This window comes from Phalaenopsis equestris, unplaced genomic scaffold, assembly GCF_001263595.1.
Source record: "Phalaenopsis equestris unplaced genomic scaffold, ASM126359v1 Scaffold000002, whole genome shotgun sequence".
NCBI lineage: Eukaryota > Viridiplantae > Streptophyta > Magnoliopsida > Asparagales > Orchidaceae > Phalaenopsis > Phalaenopsis equestris.
Genome location: NW_018164444.1, coordinates 16,762,438 through 16,781,166, shown reverse-complemented (window position 1 = coordinate 16,781,166; position 18,729 = coordinate 16,762,438). Strand labels below are relative to the sequence as shown.

Sequence of the window (18,729 nt, the reverse complement as noted above, 5' to 3'; positions counted from 1 at the left end):
ATAATTAATAACTTAAGCTATCATAAGTTACAAAAATAAATATCATAAGTTATCATAAGTTATAACATAAGTTATGAGTTAAGAAAATAAATAACTTAAGTTATCATGATAAATCTCATAAATTATTAAAATAAATGTGAGCCATAAATTAAAATTTAACACTAATAACTCACTCTAGAATAACACAATACAGCAGCTGCAATTTTAGTAAAATAACACCACAATAACACTATAATAACACTCATAGTACTGCGCAATAATCCAATAACTCTGCAGAGTTTTTCAAATAACACTTGAATAACACCTCAATAATATCACAATAACACCATAATAACATCATAAATTTACTCGAATAACACCCTCGCTGAAAATACACTAATAACACATTGAGTTACTTCAAATAATAACGAATAACACCTAAATAGCAACGCAATAACTTTCGAATAACACTGCAATAACACTCGAATAATATCGTGGTACTATTGTGGTATTATTAAAATATTTTCTTATATTTATTTCATTATTTTTATTTTATTATATTTAAAATTAAATGAATATATTAAAATATTTCTTTATGTTGATTTCCTTATAAGAAAATGAATATTTTAAAATATTTTTTTAAATATTAAATATTAAAATAAATATATTAAAATGTTTCGTTATATTTATATTTAAAATAAAATAAATATATTAAAATATTTTTTATATTTAAAATAAAATAACTATATTAAAATGTTTCCTTATATTTATTTACTTAGATATTTATAAGATCTTCAATACTTTTATTCACGGCTCCGGCGGGTCTAGCTGGTCTAGCCCAAAAAAACAAGTGTAGAACTCCCTATTCAGGCTGGAGGGGAGCACCTTCGCCGGCGATGGCCTGCCTAGGAATCTCGAAGCTCCTCCTTCTCTTTCTGCTCGCCGTCTTCTCTCTTGGTTCATTCATTCCAGCTCTCGCTTCCCTTACCAGCCTTTCCGGCTCCGATTCTTCTCGTGCTAATGGTTTTCACAAGGTAGGTGAACCATTCTTTTGAAACCCGCCACCTGTTCTAATTACTCTATAGATGAATATGTTCCTTCTTAGTTCTTATTATTGATGTTGGTCATGCCATGGGGATTTCTCAGCTTTCAATTACTCTCTGGCAGCTGTTTAGTAAGCATCAATCGACTCTATCTTCCGGTTGGACTCAAATCCTGGACTGAATTCGAGAATCTTCTGTTATAGGTTGATCCGTTGCCTTCCTTTTTGCAGCCTGTTTGGGTGCAAGTAGGGTTTAGTAACTTTTGAAGGTGCTGAATCATGAAAACTGTTTGCCATGGAGGTAGTTTAAACTGATTAAATTGTAGTACATTATTTTGTAGATTTTTTTTTTTTTAATTTAGGATTTAAATGGAAGAGAATAAGATGCGCAGTGAATAAAAGTATTGTAGATCTTATAAATGTTACTTTCTGAAACTTGATCTGAAGCAGGTGGAAAATAGGATTTAAGTTAGTGATATTTCAACCAAATAGATACATAATGTGAATCTGAGCTGACTGTTAGTGATCGATCGTCGCAAAAGTAGTGGGAAAGGACTCATGCTACGTATTTTCCCCTTGAAAGATCGACTGCTTCTGCATGTTGTGGCTGAAATTTTTTTTCCTGCCTCCTTCTCTCTATATATGTTCAGAGGAATAGATGTTGTTGGTGGTCTACAAGTAGTTATGCTTGCTTATGAGTAAAAAATTTCCTCCTGTGTTATTCCGCGTTACTCAGGTGTTATTGTGGTGATATTGATGTGTCATTGTGTTATTGTAACATCTAGAATATTCCCATAACACAATAACACATGAATACCACCACAATAACACCTACACCTGAATAATGCGGAATAACACGGGAGGAATATTCTTCTGAACTAAAACAATTTTTTTCTTAAATTTTTCTGTCACCTCCACGTGTCTGCATATCAGTGGATTCCGAACGTAGCTCTACGTTAGGAGTCCTGATGTAATATTTTCCTGCTTCTGAGGGATGGTTGCTTTAGTTTATCTATGAGGATGGGAGTTTGTGCTGGACTGCTGGCGAACAGTGATTATTCTCTGTTTTTATTGACGAGGAAAAACTAAGAAGATTCACATACATACCATTTAATTCTTATGTATTTACATATCTAACACATAAACTTAAAATTTTAAATAAATGTCGCGTGCTTAAAAGGTGTATTTCACTTTTTAAAAGTTAAAATGGTATTTTGTGACGTGATATGAAAGAATTGAGTGGTATAAATGTAAAAAGTAAAGTTCAGTTGTTAGATATGTAAATACATATGAATTAGGAATAGGAACCGCATGAGTGGCACTGTTTCAACTGGGTAAGACGATGTTTTAATAGTGTTACATTACTCATTGCTCGGTTCATGTTCTTTGGGAATTATTGGCAAGGGTTACTTCTCTATCTACAAACCTACCCACTCTTCCTAAGTTTGTTTTTAGTGTTCCAAACATATTAATCATATAGAGAAGGATATCATTTTATTAGCAAAATTAATGTTTTTAATTTTAAATGTCTCAACTGAGTTAAATAGAATAATGGAGGGGCAAATGATTGAATAGGTTTTCTTTTGGTCGACCAACCTTTGATTGGTGACAAAAGGGGTGCTCTACCCATATAATTGATGAAAAATAATAAACCAACAAAATGCTGATTGACTAAGGAATGCTTCAAAGACTTGGTTGTTCTAATCAAAGGCTAGTTGACCAATCTTTGAAAGGCCAACTCCTTTATCTAGCAAGGGTAGGTCAACCCTTATAACCTGAAATGGCCAATAATTAGTAATATTTGTAAACAATATAAAGTTTGGTTAAATACTATGAGTTTTCATTCCAACGTACGTGGATTTCATCAAAGACAACAACTTTTAATTCCAAATCAACACAAAAAGTTCCACGTTACAGTATCAAATCATGTTTGGTTCCAAATTGACTAGTATTTAAAGCTAAACTAATCCTAACCTTTAACTAAACTTGAACTAAAATCAAATCAAATGGTCTGATTTATTTTCAGTTAAATTTTTAGTTTAAGAGCATAGCTTCTTAGGATTTAGTTTGTCAGCCAGAGCTGGTTTGCTTTGGTTTCAAAATTTTTTCAATGGTCTGAACTTATTTTATTCAATAAGTTTGTTTTAAAATGATGGATAAATAAAGCATCTATGTGGCTTCATGATATTATGAACCAAATTGATTTGGTAAATGTGCTTTAAATTTAATCTTTAGGTTTGGTTTGGCAACAAGATGCGTCTTTTATCATTCTTAATTATGAGTATGCTTAATCAGTTTAATTTGATTTATTTAGTTTTATAAGATTTCAAACTTAAACCAAACCAAATAAGCCGATTTAGACAAAATGTCAAAGATTTACTAAAATAAAATGAATAAATTTTACTGATTACGTTCTGATTTTTATGATTTGGGTGATTTTTGACACAACCCTTGTTTCGAAATCAATAATAACTTACCAAATCGGCAATAACAACAACAAACTTCCAACTCGTTGAATGGGCAAGATAGAGAACTATATTTGCTGAAATATGCATAAGAGGCCAATTATATTGGGAAATCCATTGAGAGCTGAATTAAAAGTTGCAGCACTAATCCAAATCTAACAAGGTAATTAAAACACCAGAGAATGCATACCATTTTCATAGGCACCAACATCTTAGTATTATCATATTCAATTCAAACCAGAAAATTGAAAAATAAGGCATAAATTAATAAATATTATCAGTACACATGACTTGCATTTTCAATGAATAAATACTTTTGAATTTGCATTCTCCCAAAATTTCCCCAAAAAAATATAGAAAACTTAAGAAAGAGCACTCTTTTCTCACCTTTCCGTTGGCCTTCCTTGCTACCTCTCTTCACATAAGCTCTTACCCCTCCACCTCAGTCTGTATGCTAAATTTTTCTCTCCAACTCTTCTTCTCTTTAATTTTGTATGCTTCCTATCCTTTTCACACACAGAGAAAGCATGTTCGCACATTTTCTCGCCATGCATGCATAGGCCTGTAAATATGGATTGTGTATTTGATTCTGAATGTGCTTTACTTAGTTGTTATGATGAATGCGTGTTACTATTATTTGCCTTAATTGACCAGGATAATATTCGTGGCTTCAAAATAGCTGATGACATGTTCTGGAGAGAAGGAAAACCATTTCAGATCATAGGTGGGGACTTGCATTATTTTCGTGTTCTTCCGGAGGTATATTTCTGCTTGAACTCTTTGTTTATTTCCCTTATGTAAAAAGTTGGAACCTTAATTTAGTGAGAAATTAGAGTTGAGGGAAATAGAACTTTGGGTTTTTTCAGTGCATCTGCTGTTTTATCTAATGAAACATGAAGTGTAAGTGATGAAATGATTTTTGATGAATATGTCATTGTAGAAATGTATTATAACATTGATCATATTTCACACTGCATGAAATTCTAAATTACAATGCTTTTGTATTAAAACCTATTATAGGTATGGATGTTGATTTCAATAATAATTTTGTGTACTTATTTCATGTAATGAATAATGCTATAAAATTGTATTTAGTTATTTGTAGCATAAAAAATTAATAGATTTTATGATTATAAAAAATAAACATAAAAAATTTAAAAGTACAATAGAACATCATAATTCATTATATATTTTCACTTTGTGGCCGCGTATGATATGGTAAATGTACTTGAAGGAGCACATTACTTGAAGTAATGGTTCTTAGATGATAGCTAGACATATCAATATTTTTTTCTATGTATTCTATTTGCATAAAGTTCTGTTGCATCTATTTGACCAACCAAAACTAAGTCTCCATATTATCATACAACTTCTGAAAAATTTCAATTCAAGTTAAACTTTGCTTGTTCCAATAAGAGAAATTGGCTTTAGTTCTTTATTAGCTGTTCCCATGCACAACACGATTCAAGCTATTGTTTGTCGGGTTATTTTTGTTAAGCGTGATCTGAAGGTCAAAACTATAGTATTTTAATTGATGATATAAACTTTTATCAAAAACTTCTTTCACTCTTTTGTTTGTTAAATCATAGATTCAAATTACTAAAACGTGACATGGATATGGACATGGACAAGGGGATATGACTGGTGAAAATGGAAAATGAAATGCAGAAGACATAAAAGTGGTATCTGCATTGAAATATATTAGTGTAAAATAGGAAAACTTAAAAGAAAAGAAGCACTTGAACAAATTTTATGGAAGAAGAGTGAGTAATTATCACTAAATTTTTATAATAACTTTGTTTCTTGTTGTAAAACATTAGAAGGAACATGACAAATGGACAGGATATGCCATGAAAGTTAAAATGCCAAAGCTCAATAAAAAAATCATTCAACACACTAAGTATGTTGGATTATTATATTTAGAGTAGAGTGTGTATGTATGTTAATATGTATATGGCAGGTAAGATTGTTGTTGTCTTTGGGTGGCACCAACTGGTTGGAGTTAGAAATAAAAAGTTTATTGTTTTCTGGGCGGTGACAATAGGCAAACAATGAAGGAGATATGGGAGTGACACAAAAAAAAAAGGTTGGGAAAAGAGGAGCCGATGGCTCTACAAGTTCAACTCAACAAAAAATTAAACCCTAAACATCAAAGAAATACTTAAATAGATATGCTACAATTAGGAGTGGGCCCCTACTCCATTTGGGTGGTAACCCTATGCCTAAAGAGGGCCGATTGACCCTCTCTCAACTTGGATTGAACCAGTCTAGGGTTCTGCCTAACATTCATTGGAGTTTATTTGGTTTTGTGGAGCCTTGACCTCGTATACCGAAACTTTTGACTTATGATATAATGCCAATTAGGCAACGTTAAAGGTGGCAAACCCGTCGTAACCTCTTGGAATTGGAGTGTATTCAGTTGCGTCTCTAGAAGCACTTGGATCACACTGACGGAAGCACTGCCCCACAAAACACCTGAGATGGTTTTCCAAATTGCGAGTAACTATCTCCATCGATCCAACCATAACATTTGTGGGTACATTGCTGAAATGAACTGAAACTTTGGGCCAATCATACTTCGCAGAGTTCTCCAAAAGTAACCCACGGTTGGCTCATTCCTCTTTGAAGTGAAGATCGACTGAACCTCTCCTAATGGTGGCAGCCCTAGCAGTAAGTTATTGGTCACGATATCCTGAAATTCTCTTCATAGTTACTGCCTCATGTCTGATGCCGGTTCTTTTGTTTCAACATCCTCTAAAATCATCAAAATTGACCCCATAGTGCCTCTCTCATGCCAAGAGCACTTATAATCTCAGATTTTGCAGAAGGTAGGAGAACTATGCGCTTTCCATCCTCGATAAAGAAGTGTTCTTGAACCCATCATACTTAGTCTTGGATTAACTACCACTGTCTCCGCAACAGATGTGACAAGTGTCCATGGGTATAACATCATAACACACCTAGTCATGCAACTGATCCATAATAGAAAACTTTATGAGACATCTTTTGTTAATGCTAACCCTGTTCCCCTTCTTCAAACAAGTTACGAAATATGACTGAGAATATTTCTGAGAAGTGGGACTCAACTTATTCACCATTTATCACGACTCAACCCCGAGCTTGGAATTAACCAAGATGATAATGGATGATCGGACGGTAGAATTAATTTTTTTTATTCTATTTCTATCACTGACAATTTAATATTCAACTGTTAATTGAAAAAGCCATTAAAAGAATATTTAAATTGGTCAAATAAAAATAGCTGCCTTTCAGGTTGCTGACTTTGTATTTTGTACAAATTGGTTTTTCTTTTATTTATTATATTTTAAAGCTTAAAATCTAGATAAATATTAAAATAACATAATGAGTTATCCAAATATAACCCGAGAGCAATCACATTTTTAAACTACAATAAACTAAGATAGAGAAAATAATATGTATGTCGATTTTTTATATCTCTGTAATTTTTTTATAATAATCTAATGTATGTGTTCATAATATTTAATTAATGGAAATAACTTAAACTTCTATATGCATTAATTTTAACTTTACTTTTCAAAGTTTGGTCTTTATATTTCTTTTATTTTTAGACTATTAACATTCACGTCTATCTTAGGAGCACTGTCAAAACGTAACCTAGCATACTCTTGATTGATATTATTTCGTCGGCATAGTGGTTTGTGATCTAGTTTACATGATTGTTTGAGCGGAAAGACGCCTACGTTCCCCTGACCGATATTTTCTTTTCGACACAGCTGTTATCGATCTAAACATCACAAATTTCTGAGGTGGTAAGAAAATATCTACTTCCCTGGGTACACTGACACCCCCACCTCTATCATAAAAGGGTGAACTGCTCCTCTTTAAATGCACATTCAAACATTCATATACATACTATTTTATTTTTCATATCATATATTTTTATGAGATATTTTATAGGATAACATATGTTTATCTATCAATAAAATACACATTTACTAAATCTATAGGTCATGAATTAAACTAATATATTTTTTTAAAAAATAAACTATTATGCAACTATTAAGACAACAATTATTTACTTTTATTATTAAGAATATGAAGAATCGTCTCGTTTAATTTCATTTCTATATAGAGCTAATGAAGGGATCCTAGCAGCGGCCAACCATCGTATGTATGAAAAAGGGAAAAAAAGACATCCACAAGTACCAATACAACATAATAGGGACAAATTGTAAGCATGATATATTTAAGAATATGAAATATTTTTGCAACTTGAAATTGTAATTATTCATCTCAATTAATTCACCATTCTACTCATTGATCCTCCAATTTAATTACGTGATTTTTTTAAAATCTGTTATCATTTAATAAAACTTACTGTTCAGATTTTTCAAACTCAATTAATATTAATTTAACAATTCGAAATAACTTATATAAATAACAACATCAAACCTGATCATTATCTTAATCTTTTTCTTATGTAAATCTTGGTCACAAACCATAATTTGCTTATCCAGTTGCTTGTCACATTAATTCATAAAGTTTAATATAATCTAATAACATCTAGCTAAATTTATTTTCTATATGTATTTATTTATATCTAATTAAACATAACCCTAAGCTTACCCTGTTCTTCGGTTGGTTGATCTTCCAGTAGGAATTCTTCTTCTCACACGAGAGCCGCGACCTCCCTTCATTGGCTTTGTCTCTTGCGTAGACCTTGGCTCTGCCGTCACCACTTTCTTCTCACAAGCAACCGAACGCGATGCCATCTTTCTTTGTACAGGACGCCTTCAACGTCTCCTCATTCAACTTGGGTTCCTCCTCTTCTCCTTCTTTCTTCCTTCAATGTCTCTCATTTTGGCCTCTCGCTCTTTCTAATTAGTTCAATCTCTGATTTTTACATATGAGGATGCTTGAATCATTAAATCCAAATCGTCAAGACGGTTATGCTCAAATTGACCCAAGCCTTTTAAAGTTTTTTTTCTTATATTTCATTTTATTATTTTTCAGTTATTATATATGTATCTCTTATTTTACCTTGTTATTACAATCTTCCCACCTTATAAATTTTTGTTCTCAAAATTCCCGAACTTACATAAGCATAAACATTTTGCAGATGAAATATAAACTAAAGTTTAATTTTTGTTAAATGAGCAAAGAAAAGAAAAAGAGATAAATACAACATCTGAGGTATGTTAATTTAATGGAACAATTCCCAAACATCTGAAACAAGATAAACATAATTAAAATAACACTACATCTAAAACAATGCAACATAACTAACACAGTACTCAGCTTCTGAAATTGAAGTACATAAAGATACTCAATACCAGATAACCATCATGACACTCAAACAACAAATCACTTCAACAAACTTTATGTATCAATATCAATAGCATCATGCTCTTTTGGTGAGTTAAGGAATAAACTTTTGGTCTAGTGTTCTGCCTTGGTTGTACTTATGATTCATAGTATCAGCTTCTGCCATCCTTTGATGACTACTTCTAAAAGTGAATCCCTCCTGAAAATTCTTTTGAGCTGAATCCTTTCCTGTGCCAGCATTTGAAGTGGATCTTTGAGCATAATTAGGTTAGTTTCTCATCTGATATCATGCTATATGCATAAATAACATATCTTCAAACCAAATAGACCTTCACCACGATGTTGTTCCCCACACTTAGTACAAGGCTATATTATTGCTGCTCTAACTAATAACTCAATTAGTGCAAGACTTTATCTTCTTCCCATTAGACTTTCTAGAATGAACTGTTGATGCTACTTCTTCAAAAAATTTTCTCTTCTGTGTGTCCTTACTCTTCTAAGTTTCACCCGTCTAGCCCTCTCCACTAGCACTGAGTAGTCTTCAATCTCAAGTGACACTAGTTGCTGCCTGATTAGATTCTTCAATCCAGAACGAAACTCATGACATTTCTCATCTGCATTTGGAATGAGCTGTGTTGCATATCTTGACAATATAGTAAATTTCCCTGCACTAACCTAGTAAATTTATTCTGCATTTGTCTTCTGGCCGACAGTGGTACAAATCAATTTTAGAAGGTTCTCACGAAGTTGTCCCATGGAACCAGTGGTTGTTTCTTTTAGCTCCAAACTCATCATGTATCTATCATTGCCGCTATCTCTCAACTTCCCCCTCAAATGCAAAAGTGGCAAGTGCGACCATTCTTTCTGGTGGACAGGACAACACATCTATAATTTTATCCACTATTAATAGCTAGTTCTCAGTATCCACTGAACCCCCTCTCTTCAGAAAACAAATGTGGTCTCATATCCTAAAAGAGTTTCAAGTACTTATCCATCAATGTTTCTTACTACTACTAGCTTTGGATTGATAATACTTAATCAGCTGAATCACAATATTCATCATATCAGAAAATACATTAGCACAAACTATGACATTTTGTGGCATATCAAATTTAATGATATCATCCATGACCTCATCTTCCTAATCAACCATAATTCTAAAATTATAACAAAAAATTAATTTAATTACTTAGTTAAAATTTTAATTTTTATTATTTATAACTTAATTAAATCATTCAATTGACTCTTTCATTATGATTCATGTTGTTTAATCTAAACTTTGCCTCTCATATTACTTTTGTCACGACCTGATCTGAGACTTGCAATTAACCAAAATGGAAATGGATGATCGGACAGTGAAATTAATTTTATCTTATATTTTTTATTACTGACGGTTTAATATCCAATTATTAATTGAAAGTGCTATTAAAAAAATAATTAAATTAACTAAATAAAAATAGTTGTCTTTCAAGTTGTTGACCTCGCCGTCTGTACACATTGATTTCTCTTATATTCATTTTATTCAATAACTTAAATTCTGAAAAAAATATTAAATTAATATAATGTGTTATTTAAAAATAACCAAGAAGCAATCACATTTTTAAACTACAATAACCCAATGAAGAGAAAATAATATACATGTCAACCTTTCATTTTTCTATAAAATATTTTATGATAATCTAATGTATGTGTGAATGATATTTACTTAATGGAAATAACTTAAACTTTTTATGCATTAATTTTAACTTTACTTCCCATAATTTAGTCTTTAATTTTTCTTTTAATTTATATTATTAACGCACATATGTCTGAAAAATACCGTTAAAGCATAACCTAAACTCCTGGCTGATATTATCTCATCAACACAGTGGTTCATGATATAATTTACATGATTGTTTGAGGTGGAAAGATATCTACTTGCCTCTAGTCGATATCCTTCTGTTCGCATAGTAGTTAGCTACTAAACATTACAATTACATGAGATGGTGGGAAAACATCTATGCGCGCGAGAGCACTAACATCCCTTGCCTGTACTATAAGGGGGTCAACTCATTTTAGTATGCACATACTTGCATTTATATATACACTACATTTTTCATATTATACGTTCTTACGAGACATCTTATGAGACGTCTTATATTGTTCCACCAATAAAATACACATTTATTAAATTTATATGTAATGAAATAAGCTAATAATTTTTTAAAATAAACTATCATGCAACTACTAAGACTAATATTTAACATGCAAACTTTATGATTAACAATATGAAGAGTTATATTTGTTTTATTCATTGATATACAACATAACATTGAAAAACTGTAAGCATGAATATATTTAAAACATGAAATAGTACTTTAACTTGAGCATAATTACTCATCTAGAGTCTTTCACCGTTCTACTCCTATCGATCCTCCAATTTAATACTTGAACTTGCCTAAATTTGATTTCATTCTGTAAAACTTACTATTTATAATTTTCAATCTCATTTAGTATTAATTTAATAATTCGTAATAATTTACATAAATAACAACATTAAACCTAATTATTATCTTAATCTTTTCTTATGCCAATCTCAGTCACGAATCGAAATATCCTTATTCAATTGTTTGTCACCTTAATCACTGCCATTAATTCAAAAAGTTTAATATAATCTAATAACATCTAACCATATAAATCACCCACACACACACCCGCACACACGACCACCCCCCTAAGCTTGCCCTTCTCGTCCGTCAGTTGACCTTTCTGCAGGACGTCTTCTTCTCATGCAAGAGCCGACCTCCCTTGGTTTTTTGTCTCTTGCGTATTTATTATTATTTTATATGGTTATTACACAGTTTGTGTATATATCACATTTCTCATTACTATCTCGATCGATGATAAGGCTTCACACCTTTTCCTGCATTGTGCAATGTGTATAAAAGATGTGGCGAAGCCATTGCTATTCTCTCCTAGCCTTAATCCGAAGAATTGTCTAACCACATGATTTGCGCCCTCATAAACTGGAAGTTGGTAATTTTGCATATTCTTTCTATCTTCTTTGTATCCAACAACCTTGCCCACTCCTTCTATTGGTCCCTGCTCAGTGAAAGAGACAACTCTGATAGTAAGGCAACTGGAGGCCATATGTCCAAAACTATGACATCTGAAACACTTTCTTGCGGGCATTGTGCTCGGTGTACTGCTCCTCTTGGGTTTCTTCTCGCTCTAATATGCTCTATTATGTTTCTGGATAGTTTTCACACCTTTCTTAGGTGTACTCTTACTGGCTTTGCTTACTGTGGGTGACTGTCTGAATGACATCAGGATCGTGATCTACTTCTTCTCTTTCTTCACCTTCAAGGCTAATGTCTGAACATCACTCAACGATCAGTAAGGCTATAGCTTAATGATATGGCTAATGGCTGTCTTCAAGCTTTTTAAATACTTGACTATAGTTTTCTTCTTTGGCTCCCTCAGCTCAAATTTTAGCTTGAGCTGCTCAAATTATGCTTTGAACTCCTATGCTGATAACTCCCCCTGATGTAAATGATGCAACCTCAAGAACATGTCCTGGTTTTAGTGTGAGGGTAGATATTTCCTTTGCATCTCTCTCATCTTCTTTCAAACAGTGATCTTGTTTCTACCTTCTCGCTGTCTCACTCTCTCACTCTCTTCAGATTCTCTCATCGCAAAGAAGTACTCTTCTTCAGCTTTATGGAAACAAGCTTTACCCAACTATCAGCTGGCATATCCTTATACTAAAAAATTTTCTTAACTGTCTGCAACCACTATATGAACTCATGCAAATTCATCCTCCCCTCAAAATCTAGTAACTTGTAAATCTGCATTCATCCCCATGTCAAAATGTCCTCCAAAAGTCACTCCATCTCTTAGCCTCCTTTGATACTGAATCGTAAATTGCTGTGCGTGCGGGTTCTCCCTTAGGGGTGAATATTAGTTAACTGATTTTGTTAATTAATGGTAAAGGAGAGACATGGTGAATGCTGCCTCAAACATTGTATCCTATCCTTCCTAATTGTTCTTTTGGCTTAATTGTCTTCAAAATGTCCGAAAATTGAAGGCTTTCTGAAGTGTCAATTGTTGCTAGAACTCTGCTATTAACTTGAATATAATTAAATGCACTTTCCTTTCTTAAATTAGAAGTCAGTTTTGATTGAGGCCTGTCTTCAGCTTTACACTCGTCATTAATGTTAATAATTTAAAATGTTATATGTTGCTTTAAGAATCTTTATAACAGATAGTTTTTCTTGAATATATTATATGCCGTTTTGAGTCCAAGTCAACTCTCTCATAATTTTCAGCTAAATTTGTTATGGGGAGGTGGTTATTCCTGGGTAACCGCCTTAATCACTTCTGCTCTTTTTTTTTTTATGCTGTGATTAGTAGGTTGTGTTAAATCCACTAGCAAGTTAGTCATAACTCATGTAGAAAAAAATTTTCACGCATAAACTCATTCTTTGTGTTTATTTCAAAGTGATGTTCCTAATTTATGCCACAAATTACCTTCAATTGTAACCAACTTACCTTGATATTTGATATGTGTGTGTGTGAGAGAGAGAGCGAGAGAGAGAGAGCACCTATGTGTGTGTGTGAGAGAGAGAGAGAGCGCACCCCCCACCCCCACAACACTCTAGTCCACCTCAGTTAGTTATTTATTCAGGTTAGACCTGACACGCTCTCTACCCTTTTTTTATTTTATGAATATGAATTTAGATATTTTTAGAAATTGATACATAAAGAATTTGAACTTAAAGGGTATTTGCTAATGCACAAAATGTTAATTACGTAGGGATTAATGGGATTAATCAAGGAGGCATTGCCAACATGTCATTGTTGTTATGTTAGCTATTATTGAAATCATTCTCTTTCCTTTCTTAAATGATTTTGTCATTTTCAGTGATTGAAGTTATAACTGTAAATCTTTATGTTTTACCGTTCCATCTCTTCAAAGAAATTATCGATTTTCTTCTGTGTACACCTCACCTGTTCCTTACTTCCTCGCCCGCCCCTACGCCAATCTTTATTGTGAAGATTTAATCTTGCTTTATATTTATCACTATGTGCTTTTAAATTCATGCAGTATTGGGAGGATAGACTACTAAGGGCAAAAGCATTGGGCTTGAATACCATCCAGACGTATGTTCCGTGGAATTTGCATGAACCTTTCCCTGAGAAGTGGGTTTTTGATGGCATTGCAAATATTGAATCGTTTCTAAACCTTACTAAAAAATTAGGATTTTTTGTGATGCTTCGTGCTGGGCCATATATATGTGCAGGCAGGTGACACGCTTATTAATACCAATTTATATGACAGCTTCTTATGCTCCTATGTGCTTTTCTTTTGACTTTTTCATATGTGCAGAGTTCTTTAAGTTCTTGTTTAACCAATCCATATGATCAAATTATAACAGTAAAAGAATTATAACATCTATTATAAAACAATAATGAAACAGAAATTTTCTAAATGATTCAAAGAAGTTACTTAAGTTTTCATCTGAAGAGGGGAGAATCTGGACAGTGGAGCTTATGCCCTAAAATCCTCTTTCCACCTTAATTCAACTAATCAAATTCTTTTGGAAAGTGCAGCATGTAAGACTAAAAAAAAATCTCAGCCATAACAAACATCAAAATTGACTTTTCAACATAGGGCCTCGGCTTAGCAACATACTCAGTTTGTAGGGTATTTTGTCTTAGGTTGAAGGTTTGGCGGATGCTGGCATGCGGCATGAAGTAATTCTCTAGTTTCCAAAATGAGTTTAAATTTGTAACTATTTTTTGACCTATCTTATTTTAAATAAAATATTAGGGATAGGTTTCCACATGTTAAAAAAATCAAAATTTAATTTTCAAAGGATGACCAAAAAAGTTGATAAGCTCTATCTTGTTTTTATTTAATTTCCTTTTTTTCCCCTTTACTTTTGCCTATGCCATTTCCTATACAATTGTCTATGCACATCAAATTGCTTTAAGTAACTTATTTTTTGTTGCCAGCAGTGTTTCTTTGAGCTTTGTTGACTGAGTTCACGCCATGTCATAATTTGCACTAACTTGTATTTGAAAAGTGTGAAAGCATCATGATTAACAATAAATACAAGCCATCTAGGCATGAAAGTGAAGTTTCTTATGAAATTGATACCCAGAGTGACACATGTTGACACGGGAGCATTTGAAATCCCTCTTTTCACACCACCGCTATAACGAATTGCTACAGTACTACATGGAGTTGGTTCCGTAGGGAGCCGTCTGCGATCCCTGCTACAGTGTCGCAAAATTTTTCGGCTTGGACTGGTCCATGAGGGCTATTTGACTTTCTCTTCATGGATTTCCTTTTTATTTGGAGCGGAGATCACTCCTCTTTACCCAATGACTATATATTTGTTATTTTTTCGTGTTTAGGTCAGTTTTGTGTGTGTTTTTGTTCGGGACAATCGTTGGCTTCCAGTGTTTCCTTGCTAGAGTTGTATCTGAAGGTGAGAAAGTGCTACGACTGTAACTTGTCTGAGGTGATGATCGTTTCCCAAGGCTCGAATGGTGCTTCAACTATAGTTTGATCCCACAGGGTTGTTTATATTCGATTTCTCTTCTCCCAAAACCTTTCTTTCGTCCCCACCCTTACCCTATTTGCTACTGCCACCAGAAATCAACCTCTTTATTGTTTTCCTGCAACCGCAATTCCCTGCCACCTTCTTTCTCCTCCCTTTACTTTTCCATCCTTCCTTACAATCACCTCAACCTGCTGCCGCCCTTCACAGACTCCCATGCAGCCACTAACCTACTGTCTGTCTGCTTGAAAACCCTACAATCCTCACTTCCCTTATTGTTGCCACCTTCGCACCTTTCTTTCGACTTCTCCGCTATTGTCCAGCCGCAGGTCAGCCTTTCCCTAGCTGCTGCTCGACCACTCAACCGCCTATACCTCTCAGTTTCCCCCTCAGTTTTCCCCTCAAACCGCAACCACCACCTTCAAACCTCGACCTAGTGGGGTATTTGTGTTTGCCATTGTTTTTTCTATTTCAATTGATTGTTTGGGATATTCTATTCGAATTTCGACAATAATATCAGTCCCGTTATGATTTGGGTTAACCATCAAATGATCACTAAATTTGATATCTGTAAGGCTTATGATTCTCTTAGTTGGGAAATTATATTGAAGGTTCTTAAGGCACGAGGTTTCTCTTAGGAGTTTTGCAAAATTATTTTCTCTTGGCTTCATTGCAATAAATATAGTATTCTCATTAATGGCGAGTCTCGGGGCTTTTTTAGCGCGGGTCGTGGGATTAAGTAGGGAGATCATTTATCCCCTACTATTTTCATTTTAATATTTGATTATCTCTCTCGTCTCCTAAATAATCTTTTGAGGAGAAATCCCAATTTGCAATACACTCATAATTCTAACATGGTGGTCACTCCTTTAGCTTATGCCGATGACATGATACTGTTTTCTAATGCTAGCAAAAAAACGGTGAAGGAGATTCACATCTTAATGGTTAACTTCCAATCCGTATTTGGCCTACTATTTCATGCTAATAAATGTAACATCTACTTGAGAAACATGGTCAATCGTTCTAATGCATGCTGGATTGCCAATTTTACGGGCTTCTTCCTCTCTACCCTTCCTCTTAAATATGTGGGGGTTTTTCTCCTTAAAGGCAGGAAGAGGCGCATTCAGTTTGATGAAGTAGTGGAAAAGGTGCGGAAAAGAATTTTGGATTGGAAAAATAATTTCCTTTCCTTTTGGGGTCGTATTACATTGCTCAGGAGCATCCTTCACTCTCTTCCTTTATACACTCTTCAAGTACTCCAACCCAAAAAAGTACTATTTTGAACCTTGAAAGATGTTTCAATAAGTTTTTATGGGTGGGAAATTACTCTGGCAGAAGATGGATGTCTTGGAAGGATGTTTGCAAACCGCTGTATGCTGGTGGTTTGGGCTTCAAATCTCTGCACCATATTATTGATATTAATGTTTTTAAGCAATTGTTTAATTTCAAGAAAGACGAGTCTTTATGGGTTAATTTCATGCACGAAAAGTATTGTCGTTCCTCTCATCCTGCTTTGATTAATTGTCGATTGGGTAATTCCACGATGTGGATGAGATTGTTTCATATTAGAGACTGAGCGAAGAATTTCATTTACTGGGAGGTGGGTGCTGGAAATATTTTTTTCTGGCATGATTGTTGGTACAATGTTTTGCTTGATATGAGGGATACGAGGTATTCTAGTCTCAAGGTGTCAGATACTTGGGTAGATGACCATTGGAGTTTTCCTCTTCTCACTAGCATTTTGGGGATGGAGGGTGCTACGTTCATTTCCACTATTCCTTTTGACCTTCATTTGCAAGATACTCCTACTTTGAAATTTCCCATGTCTAGCTCCATTACTAAATCTTTATATGCCTCTTTACATAATTTTTAAACTCTCCCTTGGGGTGAAGGGGTGTGGAGTTGGGCATTAACTCCCTCTATGTCTTTCCTGGCGTGGCGCATTTTCCATTCTATAATACCATGTGATGATATATTAAAGTTGAAAGGTTTGAGAATAGCCTCTCATTCTTGTTTGTGTAATTCGGTGGAGGAGACTATAGAGCATATTTTCTTCTCTTGTCCCTTTTCACTATTTATATGAAGTAAGGTTGGTTTGTGGTTTGGTACTATCGTCACTCCTGAGTGGAATCTTTTGCTCACTACCATTATTTGCAATCTGGACCGTGAGCAGAAACATTTTTTGCAAATTTACTCTTACATCATATGTTGGTTTATCTGAATAGCTCGTAATGACATTATTCATGAAGGTAAGACCATTCAGAGTATGATGATTTTTACTAATATTATTGCCTACATTAATAAGCTGTGGAGAATGGGGAGCTTTAAAAAAAGTTTTTTTTCGGGCATCAATTATTTTCTTTCTATGGGACATACGAATTTGGATGAGAGGAGGCTCCCTCATCCACCGATTTTGGTTAGATGGCGGCCACCTCCTAGGGGGGGGATGTGGATTAAGTTTAACACGGATGGTTTAACACGGATGGGAGTTGGAAAGCCAATGGTGCTGGTTGTGGGGGCATTACTAGAAACTATGCAGGGAACTATATTCTTTTCTTCTTATCTCCTTCATATGTTGATACTCGCATAGAGGCTGAGGCTAGGGTCATTTTAACGGCTGCTATTATGACTCACGCTCTCAGCTGACATTTTATTATTTTTGAATGTGATAATCGCATCTTGATTGATATTTTGGCAAATGATGCCGAGGCCCCTTGGGATATCCTTTATTATATAAAGAGAATTAAATGTTTAATCTCCAATATGAATGTCATGTGGAGTTTCAATTACCGGGGAACCAACCCGCTAATTGGCTTGCCAATTTAGGTAGCTCCACTGATATTTGTAGGGTGGAATCTACTCCCGATCTACTTCCTCCCCTCTTTACACACTCTGCTGGTTGGTGACAACATCGATGCTCCTTATATTTGTAGGGATGGTTCCTCTTAACTTATTTTGTTTTGCTGGGTGGTTTGTTTCGGCCCAAGCTCTTCTTTGGGCTGTTTTTATTCCTTTTTCTTTATCTCTGGGTGCTTTGGTTGCCTGCTTTTCTGTGGAGCAGGCGACATCTATTTATGCTTCACATGGTGGATGGTTTTATAATACTAGCATGGAGGCCCAGGGCTCCATTGCCTCGTATAAGATGAATAACTTGGGAGGACCAGGGCTCCTTACTTTGGCTACGGTTGGGGTTGACTCTAATACACTTTGGTGGCCTTGCAGATGAGTCTTGCGTCGGGTTTTGGCTTGGGGGGGGTTTTGTGGAGATATGACTTATGAAATTTATTGCAGTAATCTTTCTGGGAATACTGGTGAGATTGGATATTGGAGGGTTAGCCCCCTGCTCCAGCTCTACCTTTTTTTCTGTGAATGGGCTTGTTATTTTCGA

General features: G+C 34.3%; 1 protein-coding gene across 1 annotated transcript in view; it reads left to right on the top strand.

Moving 5' to 3' along the window:
* The first annotated feature begins 785 nt into the window (after window positions 1-785).
* The window catches only part of LOC110025203 (beta-galactosidase 8), an 89,280-nt gene continuing 71,336 nt past the window's right edge, over window positions 786-18,729 (top strand). The window contains exons 1-3 of the mRNA XM_020725530.1: window positions 786-1,013; window positions 4,141-4,245; window positions 13,880-14,075. Coding sequence (XP_020581189.1) covers window positions 876-1,013; window positions 4,141-4,245; window positions 13,880-14,075 — 439 coding nt within the window. The 5' untranslated portion in view covers window positions 786-875. The remainder of the gene's footprint in view (window positions 1,014-4,140; window positions 4,246-13,879; window positions 14,076-18,729) is intronic.